Genomic DNA, 25,899 nt, shown 5'->3' with positions numbered 1-25,899 from the left:
TTATATCAGCGAGTGTGTTCAGTTCCGGAGTTCCACTGTCATAGGAAAAAGGAAAACGAACTGATTCACCGCAACAAAAGCATCGTCACTGTCTTAGCTGCCGTAGCTTGTCACTGACATAATTTGAGATTCATTTTTATTTTATTTTATTTTTTTACTCTGGCAAAAAAATACCAGATTATAAGTAGACGCACATCAAGCTTATTAACAACTCAGTAAGTACTCGCCTGAATTGGCGGCATCGTGTGAAAATTGCCTCTCCTGCTCCTTTAGTGCGGGCCGCAACGCTGCCTCCCGCTTGGAAAAAAACCCCAACCTGTGATTCAAAGTATCGCAGCTTTTCTTCACACTTAAACTAGCGTGCGGCTGGGCTCCTTCCAAAGCTCTCACGATTGCTTTTGACTCGATCCGACCACTTAAATCGCACACCATTCAATGAGCAAGCACCAGGTCACATTCTGTGCGATATCACGATATCGAGGCCGTATCGCACCGCTCTTTTCGAGGCTCCACTTCATTATAAAGAACGATTGTTGGAAATGCTGAGATTGCGACATGGATCACATTCATCGAATCATAAACCCATTTTCACTCTGATGCTCGCTGGGGATTTCCGAGGGAAATCAGAGAGTGTGTTTTTCTTTTTCTTTTTTTTTTCCAGGACTTTCTGCCTCTCGCGCCATTCCTGATCTTGTGCTTTACAAACAAAAACCCGCAGTCATGTTTCAACCAAGTTCTTGAGTCGACTTTGTCTTCAACTGATACGACTCAACTCGTCTTTTCCAGGGTTCTCGTACAGGAGCCAAAAAAAGCAGCAAGGTTGGTTTTGTTTTCAGTGTAAGCACATCCCCCATTTTTGGACTTGATTCTTCTGATCGATATTTTTGAATCAACATCATGTGTGTATGTTTGGATCTTGTCATTGTCACTTTTCTTCATGCCATTTTGCCATTTCTACTTGTCAACTTTTTATAAAACCAAATGTTGTTTTGTTTTGTTTTTTTTTCGGAACCATTTAGAAGTCATTTGGCGCGTCAGGCTCAGCTTTTCCCAACGTTGTAAATCAAAGAACTGGAAATGAACTGTACTTGAAAGGAACACAATTTGCTTGACCAGTTTGCAAAGACGACGACAAACGGACACATTTAAGACTCCTCGTTGCGTGTTGACATTGACTGCTCAGTGCTTGTTGAAGAGAATCGGCGCGGGAGAAGATCACGTTACCCATACAAACTCAGAGCACACAGTTCAACGGAATTCCAAACATGACATGAAATTTCCAGGAATAATTTGTTGAGGTAAATATGGGGGGGGGGAACAAACAAGCTTGCGTGGCTGAAGATGAAATCGCGGCGCGTCAAAGAAATACTGTACAAAATCAAACGGGCGATTTCGATTGCAAATGTAAAAAGAGATTTGACGGCGCTCGTTGTTCTGCGGCATTTCACCTCCTTTTTCCGAATCCTGTCCGCTGAATGAGAGGAAATACTTGACGGGCCGCAGGAAAAGGTTTCACTTTGGCGCTCTGCCCTCAGCGCATTCATGTCAAATGTGCCAAGAATGAGAGTCCTTGTGCTCTTTCGGGCCTCACGTTGACATAACGAGCAGCGCCAACGCGGTGTTTCATTGTGGAAACGCTGCTGCGGGGCAAATCTTCAAACTTGATTGTCAACAGTAAACAGCCACGCGATGGAGCGCCACGGCACAGTGGGCACGTTATTTCAAGTTCGGTGTGGTCCGAAATGCATTGAAAGGGTTCTTTCGTCAAGAGCCTCAACATTTGCTGTGAGAAAAGACTTTGTAAGGGCTGAATTTAGTCAGCTGCACCACCCCCACTGAGGATCTTTTTTTTTTTTTTTTTTTTTTAAATGTTGAGCACAATCCGCTCCGGGATGTTGGTCATCCTCCAATTTGTTGCCCATGACAAATTATGGTCATTTAATTAATCCCCATCATATGCACATAAGAATTTAGCGATTCCACTGTCGATACCGCTTGTTGATCTGATTCGTATCGATCCTCCTATCAATTTTTATGAGGTGAGGGAATAAAATAACACATATGGGTTTGTTTGCTTTCGTATCTACAACGTATCCGTCGTGTATCTTAAGGGAAGAAAAACACGGGGAAGAATTCTCAAAGTAGATCATGAGACCAAAAAACTTCATGCAGTTTTTGCTTCCCTGAGAGAAAGAGAGAAAATAAATATTTTGTGCTCCTTCTTCAGGCGAGCAGCAGTATTTTGGACCAACTGGAGAGGCTCGAGGGTCGCAAAGACGTTTGCCGGACATTTGCAACCTTAAACGAACCTTGACAAAAAGTCAACATTCGGGGCGTGCGCAAACACTCGCGTATCCTTCGCCGCTCGGTGAGTGACGGGCAGTTGCAGTCGAAGTGCTGGTTCTCCCCCTAAGAGGAGGAATCAATAAGCAGAATCACCAGGCGAGCACACACTTCCCAGGAAAACAAATTACCGCGAAGCGGCTCTCAAAAAGAATCGTTTGAGAGCCATTTGGTCCTCTTTTTTGAAATGAGTCTCTAAAACGGCTAAACAAACAGCCGGATGTGCGTCGTTAAAGCCTTGATGCTGGCTGAGTTCGATACGGCGATATATTGTGCAACGAACGCCTTGCACGGTGTGAGTTGGACCTCAATGTTTTGGTGTGGGACAAAAAATTTTTTCCCAGCAGTTTTGGATGGTTGACAGATTTATGAGTTGGGATTTTGACGTTCCACCCTTTCTTCCTGAAAGAGCATTTACAATAATTAGACCTTTTTAACTCGAGTGCCGCCGTGATGAATGATCGTGTTTCCAATGAGACAAACATGTCAGAGTTGGACACCAATGCAGGAAAATAATGATCACCACTCGTATTGGTGTGCACCGGCGTTCTATTTACTGTACAAACAACTTTTGACGAATTGCTATAGATGCCCGAAAGAACTCCAAAGTAGAAATGAAACGGTCACATTAAAGTTTGTGAGTGGCTGCAAGACTGGCTTGTTTGATATTTGTGATGGAAAATGTCCATCCTGTCATGATATTGCCCAAAATCTGATTAATGAAGCAGACTCTTGTCTCTCTCTTGTGTAACTCAAGATTGCTGTAGGCCCTTTAGCGTACTTTCCTCATATCCTCAAATGCCCTTTCACTTCTTGACATTTCTTTTTTTCAAATTCTAAGTCGCGCTGAAATATACTGTATGTCCTCCTTCTCTCTCGATACTGTAATCAAATCATTCACAGAAGGAAGAGAAACAAATGAAATGAATGAATGAGATGAAATACAGCACAATCTATCAATTAGGAAGGTGTCATTCAGTCCCGCAGTCAACAAGACACATCAATGACTGGATGACGTCACACTTTATTAAAATTATTTAAACAGGCCTCAACCCCCCCCCCCCCCATTATTGATTCGAACTCTTACTTTATCTCACGCTAACAAATTAGAAATCGTTGTACGACGAGTGAAGGCCAATGCTAAATTGAACCAGCGCGGAAGTAGCTCCCGTTCAACAAAACAACATATTTCAAAATAAAAGGAACTGCATTTGTTCAGATACTGAATTTGACACACCATTTTGCATGGAACGCATTCATTTCGCGGTGTTCGCAATTGCCTGTCTCAGCCAAAGTCATAACAAAATCCCCCAAATACAAATAGGGCATTGTGTTATGATCTAACATTTTGCCCGTAATTCCAAAGGGGATATTTGGTGCAAACACAAGATTGCACCAAGATCACCGCAAGAAAAACAAAGCATGGTGGTGGCAGCATCAATTGCTTAGGGCCGTTTTTCTCTGGAACCGGGGCTTTGGACTGGGTGGAAGTCATCCTGCAAGAGTTCAAAATAGCGATCAGTGTTTGCGGGGGGGTTGGGGGGGATGTGGAAAGCAAATGAAAAGCCTACTTACACATCTCAGAGACACTTTAAATGGTATTCTGACTGCCATACTTATTCTGAACACAGCCACATCCCAGTTCTAAGCGGGTGTGCACACTTGTGCAACCCACATTATTTTGGTATTTTTACTTCCTTTCTCAAAACAAATTCAATCGAGTTGGGGTGCGGGTTGTGGGTCACTTTAATGGCAGATAAAAATCTGTTAGAATGAATGAGCTCCGTCTTGTTTTTGTTGACCGCTCCAAAAAAAGGCATTTGAACAGGGGGTGTAGACTATTTATATCCCCTGTATGACTTCATGAGTGAAACTAGATGGCCAAGTCCCCCTCCGTGTGAACTAAGTCAACTCTCATTGAGATTTTGCCTGCTTGTGAACAGAATTTCAGAGACAGAGAAGCCATCGGCCTCTTTTATGCTGAGCAAAATTGCTCCATCGTGGCCCAAAATCAAACGCCCGCCTGCAGGTTCCTTTTCATCGAATATCAAGCGGGATATTGCTTGCACGCAGGCAGCTCCGAGCCTTCCTCCGTACCTGGAAAACCGCTGGCGGGATGGGAATGTGATGCCAAGTCATGAGCTGTTGAGCGCCGCACAATAGCCTCATCCTGCAAGCGGCAGCGCCCGACGGATTTGTGCGACAAACCGTCGACGAGTCTGAGCGCCTCTTTGCACACAACGTGTCGGCCTACAGTCTTTAAATAGCAGGAAGCCCCCGAGGCCAGAGTCTCCACTGAGATAATGCCGCCTTCTGCTTTACCTTTTTCGTGGAAGTCTGCTCTGCATGGCCCGTTGCGCCGCTCTTGAGGACATCCTGTTTGTTTGCATTCCTGGAAGTGCAGAAAAGGCATTGCAACACCGTCAACGCTAGTTTTGCTATTGTTTGGCACAATTGTTGTATTGTTGAGAATCATTTCCTTTTTTTTTTTCCCCCTGTCCATATTGTGCTTCAATGAGCTGCCGCTAAATTCTTTCTCAAACTGTTAATCTGGTCCTCTGAAATTTGATATGCGTTCGGCCTCGCATTCTTCCCACTCCCCCCCCCCCCCCCCAAAACATGCCAGAGTGCAGAGTGCTTAGCTTTGCCCTCCGTCTGATCTCAAATTTCTGCAGACCTACACCACACTGTTTGTTTTCCTTTGAGGAAGCATCAATGAAGCGCATGCTGTCACAAGATTTATTGCCCGGGTCCAGTCAGACCTTTATCTTCCCAGTGGCCGGCTGGGTTGAACGCAGCTTCCTCAGATGATCTCTGTATGTCGTCTGCAAACGATGCAGTGGTGCCTTAATTAAATTATCACGGTTTCAATATTGATAAGACTAATCAGCATCATCATTTTGGCCATAATCATACCGTCCTGTGGGTATTATATTATCTGTCTAGATGTGTTGCTACACCATTAATAAAACACTATAGTATTCAGTAGCCCGTCTGGCATTTGCCATTATGTATAAACAGTAAGCTAGTGAACTTCAAGGCAAAACTATGTAGTTCTTTTAAATACCCAAGATGTAACACTGTGTTTGATGTTTACTTGGACAGTAAACTTCATCGAGGAATGGTAATAAACAGCTTGAAGCCTTAAAAAAAGTCACTATATGCCAGGCTGCGTTGAGGTGAGTTATCTGCCAAATGGTCATCTGTCAAATTTGGGGTCACAAGTCAAAGCATTAAAAAAAAAAAAGTACTCCAAATGACAGCTTGTGTTTTGAAAAACCTGTATGTCGAGTCGCTCGATCCTTAAGGCGCCACCACAGTCAACTTGATAATTGTTAAAGCTGGTTAAAACATTGCCACATGTCCTCTAAACAAAGGCCTTCCTTTGATGCCTTCCTAGGTCTTCCCAGAGGTTAGCTGCATGATGCTGCAAATGGACACCACAACTCCCTGGAGACCAATTCTTGTGAAATGTTGTTGGCTTCTCTGCAGTGCTGATGCTTTTTGGCCGCCAGGTCAGTGCACAGGAAACAGACGCAACATGGAAGATGTACATTTATCCGTGCTTCTTTAAATGAAAAATGAAATTTAAAATGGCAATGCAAAAACAATGCGAAAATCTCCTTGCTGCCATCTGCTGGTCATTTCGAGTGCCTCCACTACAATCGTAATACTTCATGTAAAATTAAGAATAGGAATTAGCGAAATAAATTAATATCCCATGGACTCTTTCTTCATTAAAAAATAGGTTTGTTAAGTTTTAAGTGATGGAGACAAATGGCCCCACTAAGTAACATTATGAAATTCCATTAGTAAACATTTACTGTAGAGTGCAAATATCAAGTAGGAAATGGGTTACCTCCCTAGTGACATTTGTTGTTCGACTAGGATGGCAAAGTTGCACAAGTAGTGTGCAGAAATGCCGCTAAACTAATTTTAATCACAAACCACCTCCGCAGGTCTTTTCCTGTAAAATGTTGCGTACAGCTGTATTGAACTTTTGTGTCCACATTTGTATGAAATAATGACGAACGTTTGCTTTTGAACATTTCAATACAAAAGTTGTCTAAAAATATTTCCATGTCACTATTAAAGCACAGTGTTCATTTTCAAACTGTGCGTAAAGTTAGTTTCTTACAATGACATTTTATGATTAACATCGCAGCATGTTTTATTTTAATCAAGAGTCGGGACGGATACTTATGGTAGTCTTTGGAGAGAGCTCAGTGGTTTGAGGTGGTACTTTGTATAAAAACAACAAAAGTTTGAGTAACACTGATAAGCTAAGACATATCATTTCTGGTTGCAAATCGTGATCCAAACATCCCACAGGAATCCAAAACGCGTTTCATCTACCGCCTACATTTGCCACCGACGCTGTTTTGTAGAAAATTAATTGTAAAGTCTTTCTTGCCAAAATAGTTTGTGCGTCGAGCGACTTCCAAAACAAACCCCAACAAGAAGCAGAAGAACAAGGTGAGCTTTGCCGATCTCTTCTGCAGTTGTCGGGTGAGAGGAGGGGGTGGTGGGGGGGCGGTTTCACGCAGCAGACGTGTGGGCGGGACCAAACTCCAAGAGCGGGCCGCCGCGCCGCCACACCGCGCGCCCATTGGCCGATAACAACCAAAGACGGAAGTGCGCGGAGCAGTGGGGATTCCCCGAGGGAAGTTCCCAACTCCGCTAAGTAGGCTATGTAAAAACACACACTTCGCCATCTCCTCAGCCCCACTTCCTAACTCTGTGTGCGCGCGCGCGCGTGTGGCTTATGTGCGTGTGTCTGCGTGTGTGAAGAAGATCATGTTGTCCGCACATTAAATTTCGCCTTTAATCCCCAATGAAGGTAAGCGAACGCTGAGTGGCATTCGTGTTGTGACGTAGGACGCGCGTAATTGATCGTCGGTTAGCTTGAATTGCTGAATACGGTTTCCACATCAGTACGGTCTACCTCTTACAATTCGCCCGTGTTGTGAATTTGACCGGAAAGTAACTGTTGATTGGCGAGGGTCTTGCAAAAGTTCACCAAACTAGACTTCCCGTGCCACTACTGTGGCACATGGAAATGTAAATATGCAAGTTTGACCCAGGAACTTTTTTGAAAGCGAAAACACGAAGGGGCACAATAAATAGTTTACTCAGCCTCAGTCGTATTTTACTCGTCTTGAAGTTTGAAGCTGGCTTGTTTTTATTGCTTGACCTGCCATCGGATCTTGAAATGAGAGTACAATTAGAGGAAGTCTACTTGCAGGAATTACTTTGCCAAGGTCATCATATTTACAGCTTTTCAGAGTGTCGTTTCATCATCAAGGCATTTCCTAAAATGTAAATAACTTAACTGGGTTGCTGGAGGTACTTAAAAGTCTAAAAAGTTATCATAAAGTATTTGAAAGTCCGGCAGTGTGTTTCACGGCAGTCTCTGGCTAATTTGTCTGCTTGTTCAATGGGGAAATTGCCAAACAGAGGCATAAAAGTGTGAACAAAATATGATGTCTTTTTCATTCTTGACATGGGCTTCTTCAAGCAGAATTGTGTTTATCCCCACCGAATACTACATACTTAATGTGATCATTTTTTGATGTCTAATCTATGACAGTTCAGCGTGCGCACACACACACACACACACACACATACACTTGACAATGACTTGCATTGACAGGTCCCATGTCTGCTCTGTCAGTGATGATTGCGGCGCACACGGCATGGAGAGGAACATTGGAGACCAGCTCAACAAAGCTTTCGAAGCTTATCGCCAGGTTTCAATTGAAAAGGACAATGCCCAAAAGGAGCTGCAGCAAATGGTAAGGACGCCGCCTATCACTTCCACCAGCAACACCGCACGAAAATTTATTTAATAACCACCTTGCAGTGCCAGTTGGACCAGGAGAGATAGTGAACCACTGTTTTTAGGTTGCCACAGTCACAGGCCACAACGCAAAGCACTCGTGTGTAATTAGATGAACATAGAAGTGTCGTAGATTGATGTTGTGATAATTTATTGTTGCCTGGGTTAAAAAAGAAATGTCTGGTGATATGTAAGAAAATGTTGTGAGTTCCCTAAGTACCATTGAACAAGACAGGAAATGAATAAATCAGTTACGGTACATACGCGGGTTCAAGGGGCACCTCATCTCAAAATGGCTTCCCGTGTTATCTGCGGACGTTTTGAATGTTTCCTCTCCATTAAGTGTTGGTCAGGTGTCTTCAGAACGACTAAAGTTTTACACATGATTTTTTTTTCAGACTGTTTAAATGTCATTGACTGCCATGTTAAGATGCAGCGCATTGAGATAAGAAAAACTTTGAGGTCAACCAACATCGTGGAACAGTTCCCGCCGCATTGGATTGCGTAGGGGTGCCTAATGAAGTGGCAGATGAGTGTAGCGTCGCACAATGCATCTCTTTAAAAAAAACAAATGCCTCATCACTGCTATGTTGACATCGAAATGTGACGGCTAAGGCTTGGGACCAGTCAGTGTGACCACAAATGTATTTTTTGAACAGACTGACTATTATCAGCAATACACTCAAGAACTGCAAAGGCAGATCGAAGACCAGCAGCAGCTGATTGCCCAACTGAAAGCTCAGCTGTCTGCAACAAGGCAACCATCAGGTGAGGGATGCGACCCGAATCCTCTCCTCTTGCACGTCTTTCTGGGACTTGGCGATGGACTCTTTTGATTGACATGCAGGCAACTTTCTACTGCTTTGCCGCCCGCCTGTCACTCATTTACACTCTTTTGGATTCTAAGGGGAGACCAAATGCGAGTCGTGCAACCATCTCGTGGACGGGGCCACCGCACATGGGAAAACACAGCATCAGGTATTCGTGCTCTAATTTTTTAAATTTATTTTTATTTAAACAAACTAAGCGCCTTTTCCCCGTTGTTGTATTTGTGTGTACGCATACTCAAACTGTTTTCCGTGACAATCACAGGTGAGCTGCAGCCAATTACGGCTGACTTTGGGTGACTGTGGACTGGTCCTGAGCCAGTTACGGGGCTCATGTAGACAAACGCTCGTTCGCACTAGACGACAATTTGCAGTCTTCGATGAACTTTAAAATGCACGTTTTTGGAATGATCGGAATGTGGGAGGAAGCCGGAGAAAACCCGCGCAAGCACGAGGCGAATGTGCAAACCGGAAGGGACAGAGGCGAGATTCAAACACTGAACTGAGCGCCATTGACATTTTGAGGAGACAGAATAAAATCAGCTGTCATTTACTTACTACAAAAAAAAAGAAAAGAATTGACAGTGTCGTTTATTCATAGCTGTAGTTCAGGTTTTGCCGCCAGGCTCTGTGCTTGCAGTCATACCAAAGCTGTCGTTATTGTGACGTGGGAGGAGCGCAATGAATCAATGCAAGCTTACCGGAACTTGCAAATCAAATGTAGCCGTTTGAAAATCAGACGAGAATCATGAAGGGACTTGTCCGAGACTTCAGGTGACTGCGTGACGCTCTCGGGCGAAACAACAATGGCAACGACGCGCCCTCTTGTGGACAAACTGCTCAATTACAACCACAAAAATACATACAGGTACCTGAACTTGATTTCAAAATTATATGCTGGTCATCTCCGAGTACATTGTTCATTTTTATTTTACTGGCTAGTAATTACAAATGATGTGATTGGCTGAAAAGGAAGATCCCCCCCCCCCCCCGCGTGGCCTTGAACTGCACTTTCACTTTCACAAGATGGTGCCAGAGGACAACGTTGCTGCAAGCTTGAGTCCGACGTGTTGCTTGAGCACCCACAAATGCAGATTGACTTTCACTATTAACTTGGATACATTCAACTCTAATCATAATTTTTTTTCCCCCGCCCAGGAGACTCTCAGCACCGTTGCCCCGCTAAAGACTGCCACTAACTGTGTTGACTAGTAAGTCTTTATTTTTTATTGATCCCCCCCCCCCCCCCCCCCCCCCAAGACAGGACACAAGTTCAAGCGTGCGCTTGTGTCTCATGCGTGCATTTGTTTTGTCAGTCAGGACATGCTGGATGCACTGGAAGCCATTCATGGAACTTTCCGGCAGATTCGCTCTCTGTCCCGACGGCAAAAAGATCACCTGAAGAGATTCCGCGGTGGGATGGAAACTGCAACTGGTACTTGTGCTATCTGCCGTAGGAATTGTTGGATTCTTGTGCGAGACCCGAAGTAGAATATCCCAAATAAATAAAAGTGTGCCTCTGAATTGTCCGCGGACCTCAAATTTGATTTTTCGAAAGCCAAGATGGTAATGATGATCCTTTTGAATCTGGCGCGCAAAAGTATTTTTGGTGGGCCTACGTAAGGGCTCCTGCTCACTAAAATAACTTGAAACGGACAAAAGCAATAAGGATATTTTATTTTTGTTTTGCAACAGACTCAGTTAATCATTTAATCAACTCGACGCTCAGCATGCTTCGATCGGCGCCGTACGGCATTGAAAAACGGAATACCTCCGTCTCTTTGACAGAGATTCCAAAGAGGTTGAAAAAGGAGTCGTTTCAAAATTCCAACGACATATTTCAGTGCATCTGGGCTTCATAATCGATTTCACAAAGCTTCACAAATATTCAATCTTTGCTTAGCTGCGACTTTCTCTTTGAGTATCTTTTGCGCTACGTCCAAATCTTCTTCCTTACTTTTTTTCTTTTATTAATTGTTTTTAATTTCCTCAAAAGCTGAGTTCAAGCGTGTTCTGACACATTTCATTCCCTCCGAATTTTATTCCCCACCCTAAAATAACCCAACTCATGAACATTATACTTATTTCATGTTGACACCTCTTGTCAAAATTTGAGATCGGTTCTGCATCCTCCATGTTCACTTGAAATGAAAAAAAAAAAAACCATCTTGGAAATCAAATGTCGGATGTGCTGTGTGACAGATCAGCAGTTCTCCATGCCCATCCAGTGCACGGATCGCGCGGCAGAACCCGAAGCGCCCTTCTTCCTGGCGTCAAGGTCGACGCCGCACATCCCGCTGGCGCCCACCTTGCTGGCGTCGCGCGGCGCCAGCCCCGACGACAGGGACTTTATAGACTCGCTCTCCAAGTTCAGCGTGAAATTCCCGCCTCCCGTGGACAGCGAATACGACTTCCTGAACAGCGCCCCGGAGAGGCACGTTGCGCTGACCGCGCCCGTGAAGCGGCCCCTCGGCGGCATCCCCGCGGCGACCAACAACAAGGAGGGGGAGGGGCAGCAGGAGCAGCAGCAGGAGGAGGAGGAGGAGGAGGAGGAGCCCTCGGAACTGTCCGTGCCTTTTGTCATCCCGACGTTCGCCTCCCACACGACGTCCTCCTCGCTCTCCCAGGAGGACGTTCGGGGCCCCCAGCAGGTGAGAAGCAGGTCTGAGAAAAGTAGTAGCAAATTATCGGTTTCCGCTTGCTCTTCGCTAATGGAGGAGCGCCAGTGTGTGAAAAAGTCCAAAATAAGCGCCGCGGCGCAACTTGAAACACATTACCGCGTAATGAGTGCTAATCCCTTGTTTTTCAGTTTAAACTCTGCACTTGCGTCTGCTTGCGTGTTTGCCGGAAGGTGTGAGCCAGATGTAAGCGCCGCTCGCTGTCAGGATCTGACGAAGCAACGCGTACCTTTTTGAATTGCGACACATATCCGCAACTGCCACGGCAGTTTGTAAAAGTAACGTCGCCAGACGCACGAGGGTGGCCTTTTGACCTCCTTCCGTCAAATGCGAGCCTTTCCGCTCTCGCCGAGCGTACGCGGCGCCGTCTTTGTTTTTGCCCGCGAATAAAAAACGCTCGCTTCCCTCGCTTCAGTCCCTGTGGAGCCCCGAGCTGTGCGAGGACGCCGACGTGGCGGCGGAGATGGCGACGGCTCAGCGCAGCGTCCCGGATAAATGCGCCTTCTGCCACGCCGTGGTTCCTCAGGAGCAAATGAACAGCCACCTCTACTCACATTTCTCACCTTCGGATGAAACGCATCGCTGACTTTGCTCGCAAACCAGCCCAGAGACTTCATGTAAGCGTGGCCCGAGCGCCGCCCGCCGCAATGTACGTTCACTGTACGGGACACCGTAATGAGACTTGAATCCATCTTATTTAATATTGAAGAATTGAATGGTACAGCCCCCCCCCCCCATATATTTGGGGTTTTTTTTCTAATAGGCCTCCAGCTGAGATTTAATGATGACGCATAATGAGGAAATAAAGCCTGCGATGAATCTTTTATTGTAAGGTGGACCGAGGTGTTCTCGTTTTGTTGATTCATTTTTGAAAGCCTCTTTTCATTGATAACAGTTTTAAACGAAAACAAGGAAAATTTGTGGCACCTTATACATCATCGATTGGGCGTCCAAATCATTTTTTGCCCCGAGCCACACGAAACCCTGTAAATGTCAAATTGTATTTCATTTTGCTTTCTGGATACACAACAACGTTTCAAAATCGGAAGTCAAGGGTAAAAAAAAAAATGCGACTGCAATTTAGGTTATTTTTACAAAATTGTTTTGGTCACCCAAAAAAAAACGCTCACATTATTAAAAAGTAGTTGCGCCCGAGAACATCCGCATATGTTCCAATGGAACGTTGCTAACAAACGACACGCTAGCAACGCATGAAACCAACTTCGTGTCGTCACTTGTGTGGGATGGGCAGAAAAAATCCACGACGGGTCTGTAGAATGTGTCACAATGATTGTTGCGCAAAATGGAGGCAAAATGGAGTGCGCTTCAGTTTTGACGAGTTCACAACCGAGAAAGGAACACCATGTCAGCATCTATGGAAATTTGCGCGACCGCCATAAAAACCAAAAATCAAAATGGACACTAGCTTCGCTTTTTAAACTCCGTTTTCGCCAAACGAAGCAACCGCTGACCCCCGAGTCTCAGTAAGCACTGTATGCAATGTTCCATAGATCTTAATTAAACCGTATTTGAGCTAATCATTCAGACGTATTTCAAGAATAGCGGAAAGACTCTCCGCCCACAAACCTGTTGTTTAAATTAGCGCCGTAATTGTGAAGCAGCTGGTGGTCAATCAGCGGTGCTGTTTTTTTCTGAAACATTTCCAAGTTTGCCGCCATTTGAGAAGTTTACGTGCCATATGTTCATTAGACACGGAAATTGGTTTGAAGACGTAACGACGCACAATAATCAAGGCGCAAACGCGCCGTTCAATTAGCTCCATTACGTCCGTATTTGCCAACCTGTGTGTTCCGCATTTAATATTATTTCAGTGACGACGGAGCAGTGAACGCTACGTGTGGCTCTTACTAATCATCTTTGGCCTTTTGCGTGATGATATGTTGACAAATAACTTCTGGTTGCCTAAATAAAGCTTCAATTAAGAAAAAATATCATAATCAATACATAGAATGGTTAATAATTCCTTTGACCTTGACTAAAAACGGCTCTAAAGCCACCACCAAGTCTTACTGCAGGTGCGATATTCCTTTTGCTGATGACGAGTGTTGAGTTTGCACCAAAGATACAATTTGGGGGGGGGGGGGGATACCGAAAAAAAAACCTTGGTTGAAAACTTCTGCAAAAACACACCTGAAATCCGTGGTCCGGTCTGACAAAACCAAGGTGGACTGAACTCTGAACCATTCCAAATATTAGTCGATGTTAACACGAAACCTTCTCATTTTTATCAGAAGTAAGAAAATGTCACCAAAAGCCCGCTAGAACATCGGAACTTTATTTTTGTCATGAATCAGAGGCACTTCAAATAGTTGATTGTCATATGCGACATGGTCATTCCTAACACGGCCTATGCCATTGTTGTACGAGGGTGTGCACATTTTTGCAAAGACAAGATCTCAGTTTTTAATTTTTGTTTCCCCCCTCAAAAACAAAATTCTGTGTTGCTCTCCAGATTATGAGACTGGAAAAAGTTTCTATAGTGGTCTCATTTGAACCGGGGTGTGTAGACTTCTTACATCCACTACGAGCTGATATTTATTTGCGCAGAGTCTTTAATTGTGTTTCATAAATAGCTCTGGAAACGTAGAGCTGTTGTTGCCCCCCCAGCCCCCACCCCCAACCATTTGCCATGCCAAACATTACATGTTTATTAGTGCATTTTTAATGACACATCACGTCATTTTACATTCTGCAGCACAGCATGGACAGTGTGTGTTGCCGCGGATGTTTGGGAAGGTGGGGGGGGGGGTTGTCTGGCAAATACAGATCCCTAATGATCCTTTCTGGTTAATCTGTGAAGAGTCGAACATAGCGCAGCCTACAAGCTTTTCTCTCTGGGAGCACGAACAGCTGCTTGCTCATAATTACGTTGTCATTCACTGTTTGGAAGCGGAAACCGCCACGGACGGCTCGCGATCTTATATTTGCTTTATTCTTTAAAAAAAATAAAATAAATAATAATAATAATACATTTATGAAATTATGATTATGCCCAGCAAAGGTGGCGCCTCGTGTGTGGAGAGTGTCAACTTGAGCAACCAAGTTTTAGCCGTCGGAAACATTTGTAATAATTTCCGTTGTAAACGCGCGGATTTGAGAACGATTTAAGCGACGTAAAGACGGACGCACAAAAAAGATGGAAGATCTGGATTGAGGTGGACATGTAGCAGCGGCCTTGATTACAAGGTGTAAAAATTGCCAGGAGCAAGAAGGTGAAAGCAATCAGGGGTGAGAAGATTGTGGCATTCGTGAGGGGCAACTAATTATCCAAGTCATTTGTGGAGGGAAGCATTCGAGGCAGCTCGAGCCCACCGACTGGTGACAGATTGGTGTGGAGGAGAAGGGGAGGTGTTAGAACAATGGAGCCCTGCTCCTCATCATTAATGCGCGCTAATCAGCAGTGCTGCCGCACCACCAGTCGGTGCTGGAGACAGTCAGGGTGGGGTGGGGGGGGGGGCTGGGAGTTAGCCAGGGGGTTCGAGACCAGAGGGTGGAAAGTGACGCTACTGGCGCTCAGCCACTGCTTGTTTAGTGCGGATAAACTCATCTCAGGCATCTTCGTCTCACTCTTGACACTAAAATTGTAGGTCCCAATGTGATATCACATTCCTGCTCTGAATTATAATCAATAAAAGTCATTTTGTTGTTTTTTTGGGGGGGGGGTTTTAAATAAAAATCGATTTGCAAAATGATGAACTCGACTCAAAAGTAGCCCATTTGAAACGACACACAGAGTTACGTCAAAAAAAAAACATTCTGTGCTTGAAAATAACATGTTGCGCAAGGTCCACCCTGCCGTCATTTGACATTGTGTGTAATTTTAAATTCCTTACTGGAACTTAAAATTATAAAATGTAGTTTCAGTAAGCATTGGTTTTTTTTCCGAAGCACTCATTTTGATTTTATGTTGTTAACGGAAGTGTTTTTTTTTTTTTTATTTTAGCTTGGGCCGTGTTTTAAAAAAGACAATATTGAATCCAATGGAAACCAAACAAAGCTAGCTAGTGGATTAGGAGTTGGGGTGGGGGGTGGTGGGGAGTCACCTGACTTGAATGTCCTCTTCACATCAGTGTCATTGAGAGGATTAACAATTTCGGAGAGAAGCATATTCCTCGCTCGGTGCCCGGGTCACCGTTGGCATGAGCGGATGCCAACTTGCATGGCGACGCGAGCCGAGAGCATCGACTGGCCGCGCGACGGGCTCCTTCGCGTACGAAGAAACGTGTTGAAGCCGTCTTTGCCTCTAAGTCTCACAACGCCCCCCGCCCCTCCTCCATTGCGGAGAGCGTTGCTCTCACATGAGGCTTGGAGCAAAAGATTTGGCAGTCACAGCTTCTGACGACAGAGGCAGTGGTGCGATCGCACCCACAACCCCAAAGGACGCTCGGATTACGGGCGGGGTGTTCGCTACACATGCATTGCAAAAGGCCCTCCTCATTGCAGGTCGCAAGCCAGCGTTTGTTGAACGCCGGGACTGTCAGTCCAGGGTTGCGGTCAAAGTAAACATCAAACAAAAGAGAATTACACATATGGAAGGTGGATTGGCTGCAACCGTCTGTAAAAACAGACAATAGAATAATAGCGCTGGAAAAATCATCCTCTTGTGTATTTTTAACGTATCCAATTTTATTTTGAAGCGTGTCGCTGTGCACCAACAATATTCATCGATTCCGTTTGAAGCAATTTCAGCAACCCGGTTTGACGAAGTCCAGTTCTGCATTCAAAATCGAACTCTGGATTTATTTGAATTAACATTCAACGATGGTCATGTGCTAGATATAAAGAAGCATTTAGTTGACAATTTTAGCACCACCACCCCCCCCCCCCCCCTTCAAAGTGCGTTTGGAGTTGTCAGCAGCGCCGTTACTTCATTGCGGTCGTTAAGTGCCTGAGAAATTGTCGCACGGCGGAGCGTGCGGATGTTTGCTGGATTGACGCCTCGCTATTCTCGGGCTGAGGCGACCCCAAAGAATCCATTCCGGCTTTAATGACCTCGCCTTGCCTTGCGAGGACGACGGGGAAGGCGCTCTTGATTTGTACTAAATTTGCCAATTAACACCTCCCATAACAGGCTGCCTCTGAACAGCACCGGCGCAGTTTGTTGTTTGATCTTTTCAGGATCAGCCTGGCGATGTCCTTATTTCCTTCCTTTCATCCAGATGAATCACGTCCCCCCCTACCCCCCCTCTCCCCGGTATGAAATCTGCGCGGGTTTTGCATTGCGGCGATACGAGGCGTCCCGCAAACGATCATGAGACTGGCCGTGATGTTGGACATATTTTCTTTCTCCACATGCCGCTTGAATCCTTATGCGCTGCCTGGGCAGGCAATTTTTTTTTTTTTTTTTTTTTTTTGCACGTCCCCATATGGCCACGTGCAGCTTCAATTAAGCACACGGCTGCGATGTGAGGGACGCCGTGCTCAATTGGCTGCGTCCTCCCCTATTGCCTGAACAATACATAACAGCACCGTCCTCAATAGATGAGTCTTAAAAGGCCGGTCCCTTTTCAAATGAGAGCCACTCCCCCCCCCCCCTCCCTGCTGCACTCACCCCTCTGGTGCCGCACATGCTTATCAGCCTCCCAAACAACACCTAGTGCAGGTGTGAATATTCAAATCCCCAGTGAAAGTCGCCGTGGGCTTTCTTCGCTTGTCCTCGGAGTCCCCTTACGCGCGGCAGCTTTGGGGCCGCCGCGCTGTTGGCTAACGGCAAGTTGCAGAAACACCTTTTGGCGACGTGTAAGGTGGACGTCCGCTAACCAAATGCTCTTAATGACTGATGAAGACGCAATTGAAATTAGCATCTAATTGAAAAAGGCGCAACCGTGAGCCTTGCCCAGGAAAATCACACGGCTAAAATGTTTGGAGATTTCGCTCTCCTCGCCATAATGTTGATGTGAAGGGGGAAAAAAAACCATAAAGGGAGGACACTTCTTAAGTCTTAGTTGACAAATAGCATAAGAGTTTTTGTGATGTCAACACAGAGATAACGAAATACAATTGTTGACTGAGGAGAGTCCTGCCAATCAAAATATGCAATTTTGTTTTTTTGGGGGGGGGGGGGGGGGACAAAAAAAGACAGATGATGGCAATTTTTTGCGACTACGCTGAACACCGCAAAGAGTCGAGTCCGTTTTTCTGGGACTGTCAAGGTTCTCGCATCCTGCTTCTGAAGCTGACCACCGCGGTGTCACATCTTGCTAGCGATGCGCAATGTGTCCTACTCAAATATTCAGTGTTAAGAAACCATCTGGCTTTGACTAGAGCTGAATGTCATCCTGGCAGGCCGCTTTTATCCGACTGGCACCTCCAAGAATTAGTGGCAGGGCGACTTTTCCGTCTCGTGCTTGGATGAGACGACGCGGCAAGAAACATAATTCGTCCAATCTCTCATTCGGACCCGTTCCGAACAACTTGCCGAGTATTGCGTGCGGCGTTTGGTTCGACCGCAGGTGGTGAGACGTTATCACGGTTTGTGTTATTCGGGTGGAAGTTGCGAAAACGGCAGGCCGCGCGGAATGCGCTCGTTTGCTGTTGGTCTTGCCAATTATTATTTTTTTGTCTCGAAAATGAGTGTCTTTGTTCTCGCGATTTCATTGAGGATTCTGCATCCGATCGCTTTCTGTTGAGGGCTCCAGTTGTCCGCTGCTTGACTTGATTTGGGCATCTGATGTGATCCAATATAAGGAGTTGCCTAAAAATTCTTGAGAAAGTTCCTGCTCAATTTTGACCGACGTGCTTCGTGAGCTGTTCATCAAAAACGGACAATTCCCAGCAAATGAATTCGATCCCTCACACCCCCCCCCCCCCCCCCCCCCCAATGTAAGGTTGGGAACAGCATTCGTAATCACCAGTTTGATTTTTCAATGGTTTGTGCATCAGTATGTCGATGCTCTTATCCGCTGGTATCCAACCCAAGGCTCGGGGGCCTGTTTGTGGCCCTCCACATCATTTTTTTGTGGCCCACAAAAGCAAATATTCTACAACTTTTAAGATTATTGTTCAAATCTGGACCAAATTTAAAATGTTCATTTGGAATGAACTTGTTGACTTTCCCCTTTTCAAACAAACATTTGTTTTTGGAATGCATGATGCACCGTATGGCAACGGCATGACATTTTATCATCCGGAAAGTTATTAATATTGTGGTTACTTTAATTACTTCAATCAATGTCAAAATATTACAACTAGCACTCATTATGAAGAACTCCGAGCATAACAATAAAATGTACTGACTGTTCAACTCGAAATTCATGGCTGTCGACCAGGCACCCGACACGTCTCCTGCCTTTTGTAAATGAAATTGACGCTATTTTGAAACGAAATGTCAGTTTTGGCCCATGTCGGCGATATCAATTATGAGCGCATTTCAGTTAGCTGAAAATGAAACCTGAGCCAAACCATTTATTTTTATTTTTAGCCACATCGTTAAATTTGAGATCAGAGACAAACGAAACCCAAGTGGCGTAGAAGTTCTTTTCTTTTTCTTCTTCTTCTCTTGTGCAGCAAACAAATTGGCTGGATATTTTGTTCACACCTTTTGTAACCTGGGGATCGGAAGCGCAGTTGTGCCTCGTCATACCTGTGACAACAAGCTGCAAAGTGCTCCCTGTGCCCTAATCTGCAGTGCACTGTTGAGATTTGCTGCTGCTTGGGCGTTCATGTTGTTTGCTTTTTTTTCCTGAGCAACTAGCTGCCTCCGGGAAAGCCATTGTTCCGATCTTCTTGATATCCATCCGAAGGTCCCGTGTACGAGTGCGCTCTTTTTGTTGCGCGGCTCTTTTTGTTGACGCAGACTCTTTACAAATTCGCTGTGGCCACCAAAACGCTCGCAAGTTTGAACGCAAAGAAAATTGCTCGATCCGTAATACTTTTGGCTCACGCGTGTCAAGCGATGCACAGTTTTGCCTCTCGAGCAACGTGGGCTTGTCCAAGTGTGTAGAAATAAATCTACCGAAGTGGAAGGCAGTTGTGGGAAGAGAAGTCTGACAAGTGCGAACAAAGAGCAGAGTACTACTTGGACTATAAAGGCGGATATCAAGGAGATGGCTTTCCGTAACTGGCTATGTTTACACCTACCGGAATCATATGAGACCCCCCCCCCCCCCACACTCACTCACACGCATCTTCCCAAACAGCACGTTGGCTTTCAAACGAGGGCAATAAAGGCCCGCTGATCTCAAAATGGCACTCGGATCGGGATTTTAGCATCAACAGATGGTCAGTGGATGGTTTTAAATGAGTAACACCACTGCCTGCTTTTGGATTGGGCTCAAGCGGCCGAGTGGTACGCTACTGTCTCGTCATATCTGCCCGTGTGAATGATGTCACTGCGAGAGCTCCTCGGTGCTACTCACGAGTCCCCGCCGGGCCGTGGGACATCCCCGTCCAGTTGCATTATTTAGCATTACTTCTTACTTCTCCAAAGCATGAGGGACTGTTAAATATTTGAAACATATATTTGATTTTTGGTGGATTTGTTTTCCCTTTTTTTAAAATAATTTTTATTTTATTTTTTTTACGTGTATGGATGAATGTGGCGGCGGCGGCGGCGGTGGTGGGTGGAGACGTTGCCAGCTGGTGCAGGCTGGACGTTCACCAAGGCAACTTGCCGAGTCTGTCAAAGTGATCCGCTGGACTTGGCAGTCTCGCGAAGGGGGACGTCGTGGACGAGCGGGCTTCCTCGAGCGCCTTTTTTGTTTTGGGCGCCGACGGATCATTGACCGTTTTGGCTCTCATCGCGACGAGCGCCTTCGATGTTAGCGTGTCATTCGGGCAAACGTGTACAGTGAACACCTGCGCTCTCGCCGTTCTTTCTTCGCGCCACCTGCTAGATGGCGGATTTGTGTGCGACTGTTTGATGCAGATTGATGTATTGCTTGTCTGTTTAAAAAAAAAAAAATTAAATAAATGCAAACTCGACACAGGTAGATCGGTAACCAGTCGACCGTGACGCCTGAAAAAAAATCATCACATATTAAATATGTAAGCTTATGTGATATTATTAATGATCATTTTATGTTTGTGCATCATATTATTTCATGTCAACCTAAATTGCATTCTGTTGTTTCATAATTGCTTCGACATGTTTTTATGTTGATAGATTCTGATTGGCTGTTGAAGTAAGCGAAAGCCGCAAGTGATTTTAGCCGCGAGGAGTTGCGTTCGCCGAACGTGCTGCGGTGAAGACGTCTTTTTTTTTTTTCTTTTCAATAAAACTGCATTCAAAGAATTCCATCTCTCCTTTTGCCGTTCGTAAATTAGAGCCATCCGTTAAAAACAACGAACCCTCCAACTTCCAAATGCAATGTTAAGGAGGAAAATTGCTATGATTATCGTCCAGCCCTCGTTTTTACAGTATGCGGGAAAAGTCAGAATTCCGACTTACGCACCTTCAATGTCGTGCCGCAACACGCCGGGTATAGCACGGCGCTCGACTGGAAGAGATGTGGCAAAGTAATAACCGTCGTTCCCACAGAACAGAGAGAGGATTTGCCATGGAGAATTGTGCCATGCTTTGTATGTGTTGCCGCTACGTGAGTATTCAAGTAGCCAACTTGAGTAGCCCGTGGGACTCTTCTAAAAATGTTTTTTTTTTTTTTTGTTTAATCTGCTGATTGATAACATACCACACAGTGTGCTAAGAAAGTGGCCTCCGCCCCCTAAAAAAAAAAAAAGAAAGAAAGAAAACACAAATTTCTCCACAAGCAGCCAGCCGGAGCCTTGGCAAATCAGGCGGCGTATCGATCCGGCAGCCTCGGATGACACCGTCGTGTGACTTTTGTATTTAAGTGTTATCTTGTTCTTGTCAAATTATCAAGCTGTCGGATGTGGAAGATGTCCGTCCGTGCATGTGATGTGGCTTCATCTCTTGTGTCCCGCTGTTGCCACGGCTGTCTGCTTTTGCTGCAGCTTGCGATGCAAAATCGGATTTTTTTTGTTGTGCATGTTTTGTAATCCAGACATGGAATGTCAAAAGTGTCTTTTTAAACTTTTAGTATGGAGTATATGCAAAGGACATGTTCGAAGTAGTACCACCTTGTTGCCGTGGTGAGTGCATCCGCCTTACTCTTGACACGTTGGGGTTTGAATTTTGGCTTTGGCCTTTTTTTTTTTTTTTGGTGGAGATTGCATGTCCTTTCTGTGCTTTCCTCGAACCCGTTCCAAAAACATGCGCGTTGTGTCCAGTGAAGACTCTAAATTATCCAGAGGTGTGAATACGTGGTGGCCGAAGCCATCCTTGCAGTAACTGCTGAAGACGGCTGCATTGATGATTTGGAAATGCTTTTCCAGGCCTTTACTGCAGCCTCTCTCAGTTCTTGTTTCTTTCCCGGGGTTTCTTCCTTCAGTCCCCTTTTCATGAGGTAAAATGCATGCTCGCTTGGGTGAAGGTCGGGTGATTGACTTGCCCAGTGTAAGACCTTCCACTTTTCCCCGCTTATGAAGTCCTTTGACGTGTGATTTCTGGCGGTGTGCGTTGGATGCTTGCCTCGTCGCATGACGAAGCCTCTCCTGATTAGTTTGCTAATGAGCCTGTTCCAGAAGTTTCCATGCAAGCCCCAAAGCCCACCGTGCTTCACGGATGCGCTCGTGTATTTTGGATCATGAGCACATCCTTTCTTTCTTCATTTCTGAGACCAAGGTCTACCAAAGTGATGGACGACATCTACAAAATTGACGGACAGACTCGGTCGCATCCCGTCTCGTGTAGGTTTCGCGCGATCTTCTCGGAGATACCGCAGCCATGTGCGCGGTGCATGCCGGGAATGGCGCACGTGGCAGCCAGAAGTTCACACGTACTGGCGAGGCTGTGAATTTATTGGCTTGTCTCTTGGTCTTTCCAATCAAATCGCCGCCAGCGTTATTGTTACATCGAGGTGTGGGGAGCTAATCCATCCCAAGTTTGTCAGGACACAACTTGGGTTTGTTTGCGATCGCATCATGTCACATTCATTGCTTTTCTCAACTTGGAACGCCGTCCCGCTCCCAGTAGAATTCCACGCTGATCATTAACCTTTCCTCGGGTTTCTTCTCTTGCCTGGTCACATTTCCTCTCGATTTGCTTCCTGGCCCCCATATGCCACTTTCCTATTTCCTGCCTACAGACAGCAGGGAGTAGCTCTATTATCACCTTCCTCGAGCTGTCTTTGAATGTGAGAGGCAATTCCATTTCACTCAGCCGTGGGGAGGAGGAGGAGGGGGGGGGGAAAGGGGGATGGGGGAGGAGAAGAAAGAAACACATCACAGAGTCGTCAGAAATTGGTCGATGGTCACTTCTTTATATTTGAACGCGGCACGACTTGGCTTTTTTTTTTTTTTGGTTTGTTTCCAGACTTTAGTTCTGTGTGGTCGAGATTTTTGGTCGAACAGAATTTCAGTGAACCGCCGTTCATCAAGGAGAATGTACCTGCGATTGGTGAAAATCTGCACTATAGAGAGAACACACACAAAAAATCCGATGTGCTTCAAGCACATTTCCGTATCACATTAAAAAAAAACAAACGAGAAGCTTACTTGGAGTTTAGAGTTCTCCGAATAGGAAGCAAAGTTGATGAACACATAAGAAAAATGGAGATCCTCTATATCCAAACTTCATTCGTTTGTCTGATGAAAAGTCCGCTAGCTTGATGCTATAGCATGTACGGTGGTCCCCTGAGATATGAGTGACCTGATTAGCACTTGTTCGGCCAACTCTTTGCTTTAACTTCAAAGCAAAAAATGGAGACACAAGCGTTATATGGTGGCAGTGATCCCAACGCAACAAACTTTCCATCCCTTTGCCGCTACCTTAATGCTAACACATAACGGGAGATGCTAACAAACAGCATCCACGCAGCGCTGTTATAAGTCCTTAAGCGGATATTCTTTATCCTCTTCAAAGAACGGCCAACGTTACCTTCGGTGGTACGACGTCATCCTACAATGAAGGCAGGCAACTCTTAAATTAGCACACGATCGCTTAAAAGTCTGTGATATATAGCGGGCGCGCTAGCAATGCGTTTGCGCTCCCAAATAAGAGAAGCGCTGTGCTTTCTGCCACGTTGTTTATCGTCAACTCTATTCAAAGTCCTCCCCTGAAATATTTACAATGCCAAAGCAGGTATATTACACTGCCGTGAAGTTGTGCTAAACATGTTGAGGATGTCCCTAATGCTCCCATTCTCAAGTGTGTTCTCTCCATTTTGCGGCGTTTGACTCCAAGCTCGTGTTATTTTTGGGGGGCTTTCCCGTTGGTCTTATCCTCTCCTTGCTTTTATCGGCGTCTTGTTCTTCGGGAGCACTCGAAGCTTTCGACAATATTGCCGCGGCATAAATTAAACATGCGTTAGGCGGAGTGATAATCTGCAGGCCTCTCGATTTTCACGCTGCATTCCCAATGAGCTGCGGGTTGGCCTGGTGTTGTTGCCTGTGATTTTAATGACTATTATTCTTGCAACGCGACAGCCGCCCGCTTGCTCCTTGTCTCCTTTCAATATTTCCCTCTTTTTTTTTTATTTAAACCAGTTATTTTAAGAACCGGGCGCTTTGTCATGGACGTAATGAAGATACGAAGAAGCAACTGATCCATGAAGGCATCGTGTGATGTTTTTCCTACAATTTGGGAATTGCAAAAAATCTTAACACAGAGAATGATTGTCATTATATTAGATTTAAAATACTATGACTACTAGAAATAATAATAGTACTGCTGTCGCAAGGGATGAATACAAAAGTAGATTTTTTTTTTTGTACGGACCGATTTGGGTCAGTACTGCACAGCACCAATTCGCATGAAACCAAACCGTATTATGTTTCATATCCAAAGTGTGTCTTTATTTATCGTTATTAATATTTATTCTCATAAACGCACAAAAAAAAACTACTGAAAATTTGATATCATTGGGTACCAGTATCGATTCCCAGGTACCGAGAATCGTAGCAGAACTGGTTCGAATGTGAAAGTTACCCGCACCTAGCTAGAATCGATTATTCTATCACTATTTTCGAACCAATTGCTGTTGTTTATTTCGTATGGTTTCGTGATTAAACAAAGCCACGGTAAAAAGAAAAAATAATCAAGAAAACGGAAGTGATATCTCCACAACCGATCTTTACATTCCCATATTTGTCAGGAACAAATCTCTGAATTCATTTTAATTGTGCTAATTCTTAATCCGTTGTATATTTTGATAGAACAAAGCCCGATAGCTCTTCTTAAGCTACCCGGGAGCTGCTTTGAGGGCTTCTTTAGGGCTACCACCAGGCAATTTACTGTATATGCCACTCACAAAAAGGAAATCAACTCAATTCAATCAAGTTGGTCGCAAGATTACAAAAACATAACAGTAGTCCAATATGAAGCCTGAGCCTAACTGAATATTTTCAAATTGTCCATGAAGGTGAGACTACATTGACATAAAACAAAAAGAGCACACCAAAACTTTCTATTGTTTGTCAGTTCAGGCAGCGATGTTGCATGGGAAACCTCAGAGGAGTCCCAAGGCAGTAAGTGCACACACTTCACGGCAAGGCTACTCTTAAAATGCAACCGATGTCACTGATAAATAATTCCAACGTTACAAACATCGGCCCCCGCAATCACAACGATCCGCCGATATTCATTTGGCATAAGTCAGTTTCATTCCGGCGCGCTTTTCATCAGAAATGGCCTGAAAAGAAGAGTCGGTGTGAATTTTTCATGCCGAGGGCTTACTTGGGGGGGACAGTGGCCATGTTCTTCACTCGCAGACGTCTGACGGCGCATGGCAGCAGAAATAACAAAATGGTCACAGAGCCGAGCCGCGCTCCCCGGGTCACACGGCCTCGTTAAATTTTAAAGGAGAACGGCATCAGTCCCGACAGTTGATAAAAGGTCAAGGGACGGCGATAAAAAGACGTTTTTAAGGCACATTGGGCCTCTATGTTTCAACTGTGTGAAACTGTTATTCTAGCTCCCCCCCCCCCTTTATTTATTTATTTTTTTAGGTTGCATAGTCTGCAAATCAGTCTTGGCTTTGGTCTCGTCGACATTGCAGTGTTTCACACGTGTTACTTCGCTGTGGTTGGTGCGAGACAAAATTCACACAGGTCTCAGTATGTGTCTGTTCATGGGATTCTACAGGTGCGAGACCCTACTACAGTGTCTCCGTTTTTTTTTTTTTTAAATTCAGCTCCGGCTATATTCATATGAACTGCAGCGACCGCAGGCCCC

The 25,899-nt window shown here is 45.0% G+C and overlaps 1 protein-coding gene across 8 annotated transcripts in view; it reads left to right on the top strand.

The window, feature by feature from the left end:
- Positions 1 to 20,901, top strand: part of tank (TRAF family member-associated NFKB activator) — a 40,892-nt gene extending 19,991 nt beyond the window's left edge. Inside the window, exons 1-9 of one of the 8 annotated variants that reach the window (XR_015102291.1) lie at positions 7,032 to 7,183; positions 7,997 to 8,138; positions 8,842 to 8,950; positions 9,090 to 9,160; positions 10,168 to 10,220; positions 10,326 to 10,444; positions 11,212 to 11,671; positions 12,103 to 12,304; positions 20,812 to 20,901. Coding sequence is in view for 7 of the 8 variants with exons in the window: in XM_086123938.1 (XP_085980064.1) it covers positions 8,040 to 8,138; positions 8,842 to 8,950; positions 9,090 to 9,160; positions 10,168 to 10,220; positions 10,326 to 10,444; positions 11,212 to 11,660; positions 12,103 to 12,273 (1,071 nt within the window). In the remaining variant the exon portion in view is untranslated. Of the gene's footprint in view, positions 1 to 5,743; positions 5,859 to 7,023; positions 7,184 to 7,996; positions 8,139 to 8,841; positions 8,951 to 9,089; positions 9,161 to 10,167; positions 10,221 to 10,325; positions 10,445 to 11,211; positions 11,672 to 11,818; positions 11,874 to 12,102; positions 12,520 to 20,811 lie in introns of those variants that run through there. The other 7 variants (XM_086123941.1, XM_086123939.1, XM_086123938.1 and 4 more) reach the window with 7 other exon arrangements.
- The last annotated feature ends 4,998 nt before the right edge of the window (positions 20,902 to 25,899 follow it).

This window comes from Hippocampus guttulatus, chromosome 11 (assembly GCF_054856545.1).
Source record: "Hippocampus guttulatus isolate MCC_2025c chromosome 11, RoL_Hgut_1.0, whole genome shotgun sequence".
Taxonomy (NCBI): Eukaryota; Metazoa; Chordata; class Actinopteri; order Syngnathiformes; family Syngnathidae; genus Hippocampus; species Hippocampus guttulatus.
The sequence above is the reverse complement of the archived record's forward strand: the minus strand, read 5'-3'. Positions and strand labels throughout refer to the sequence as shown.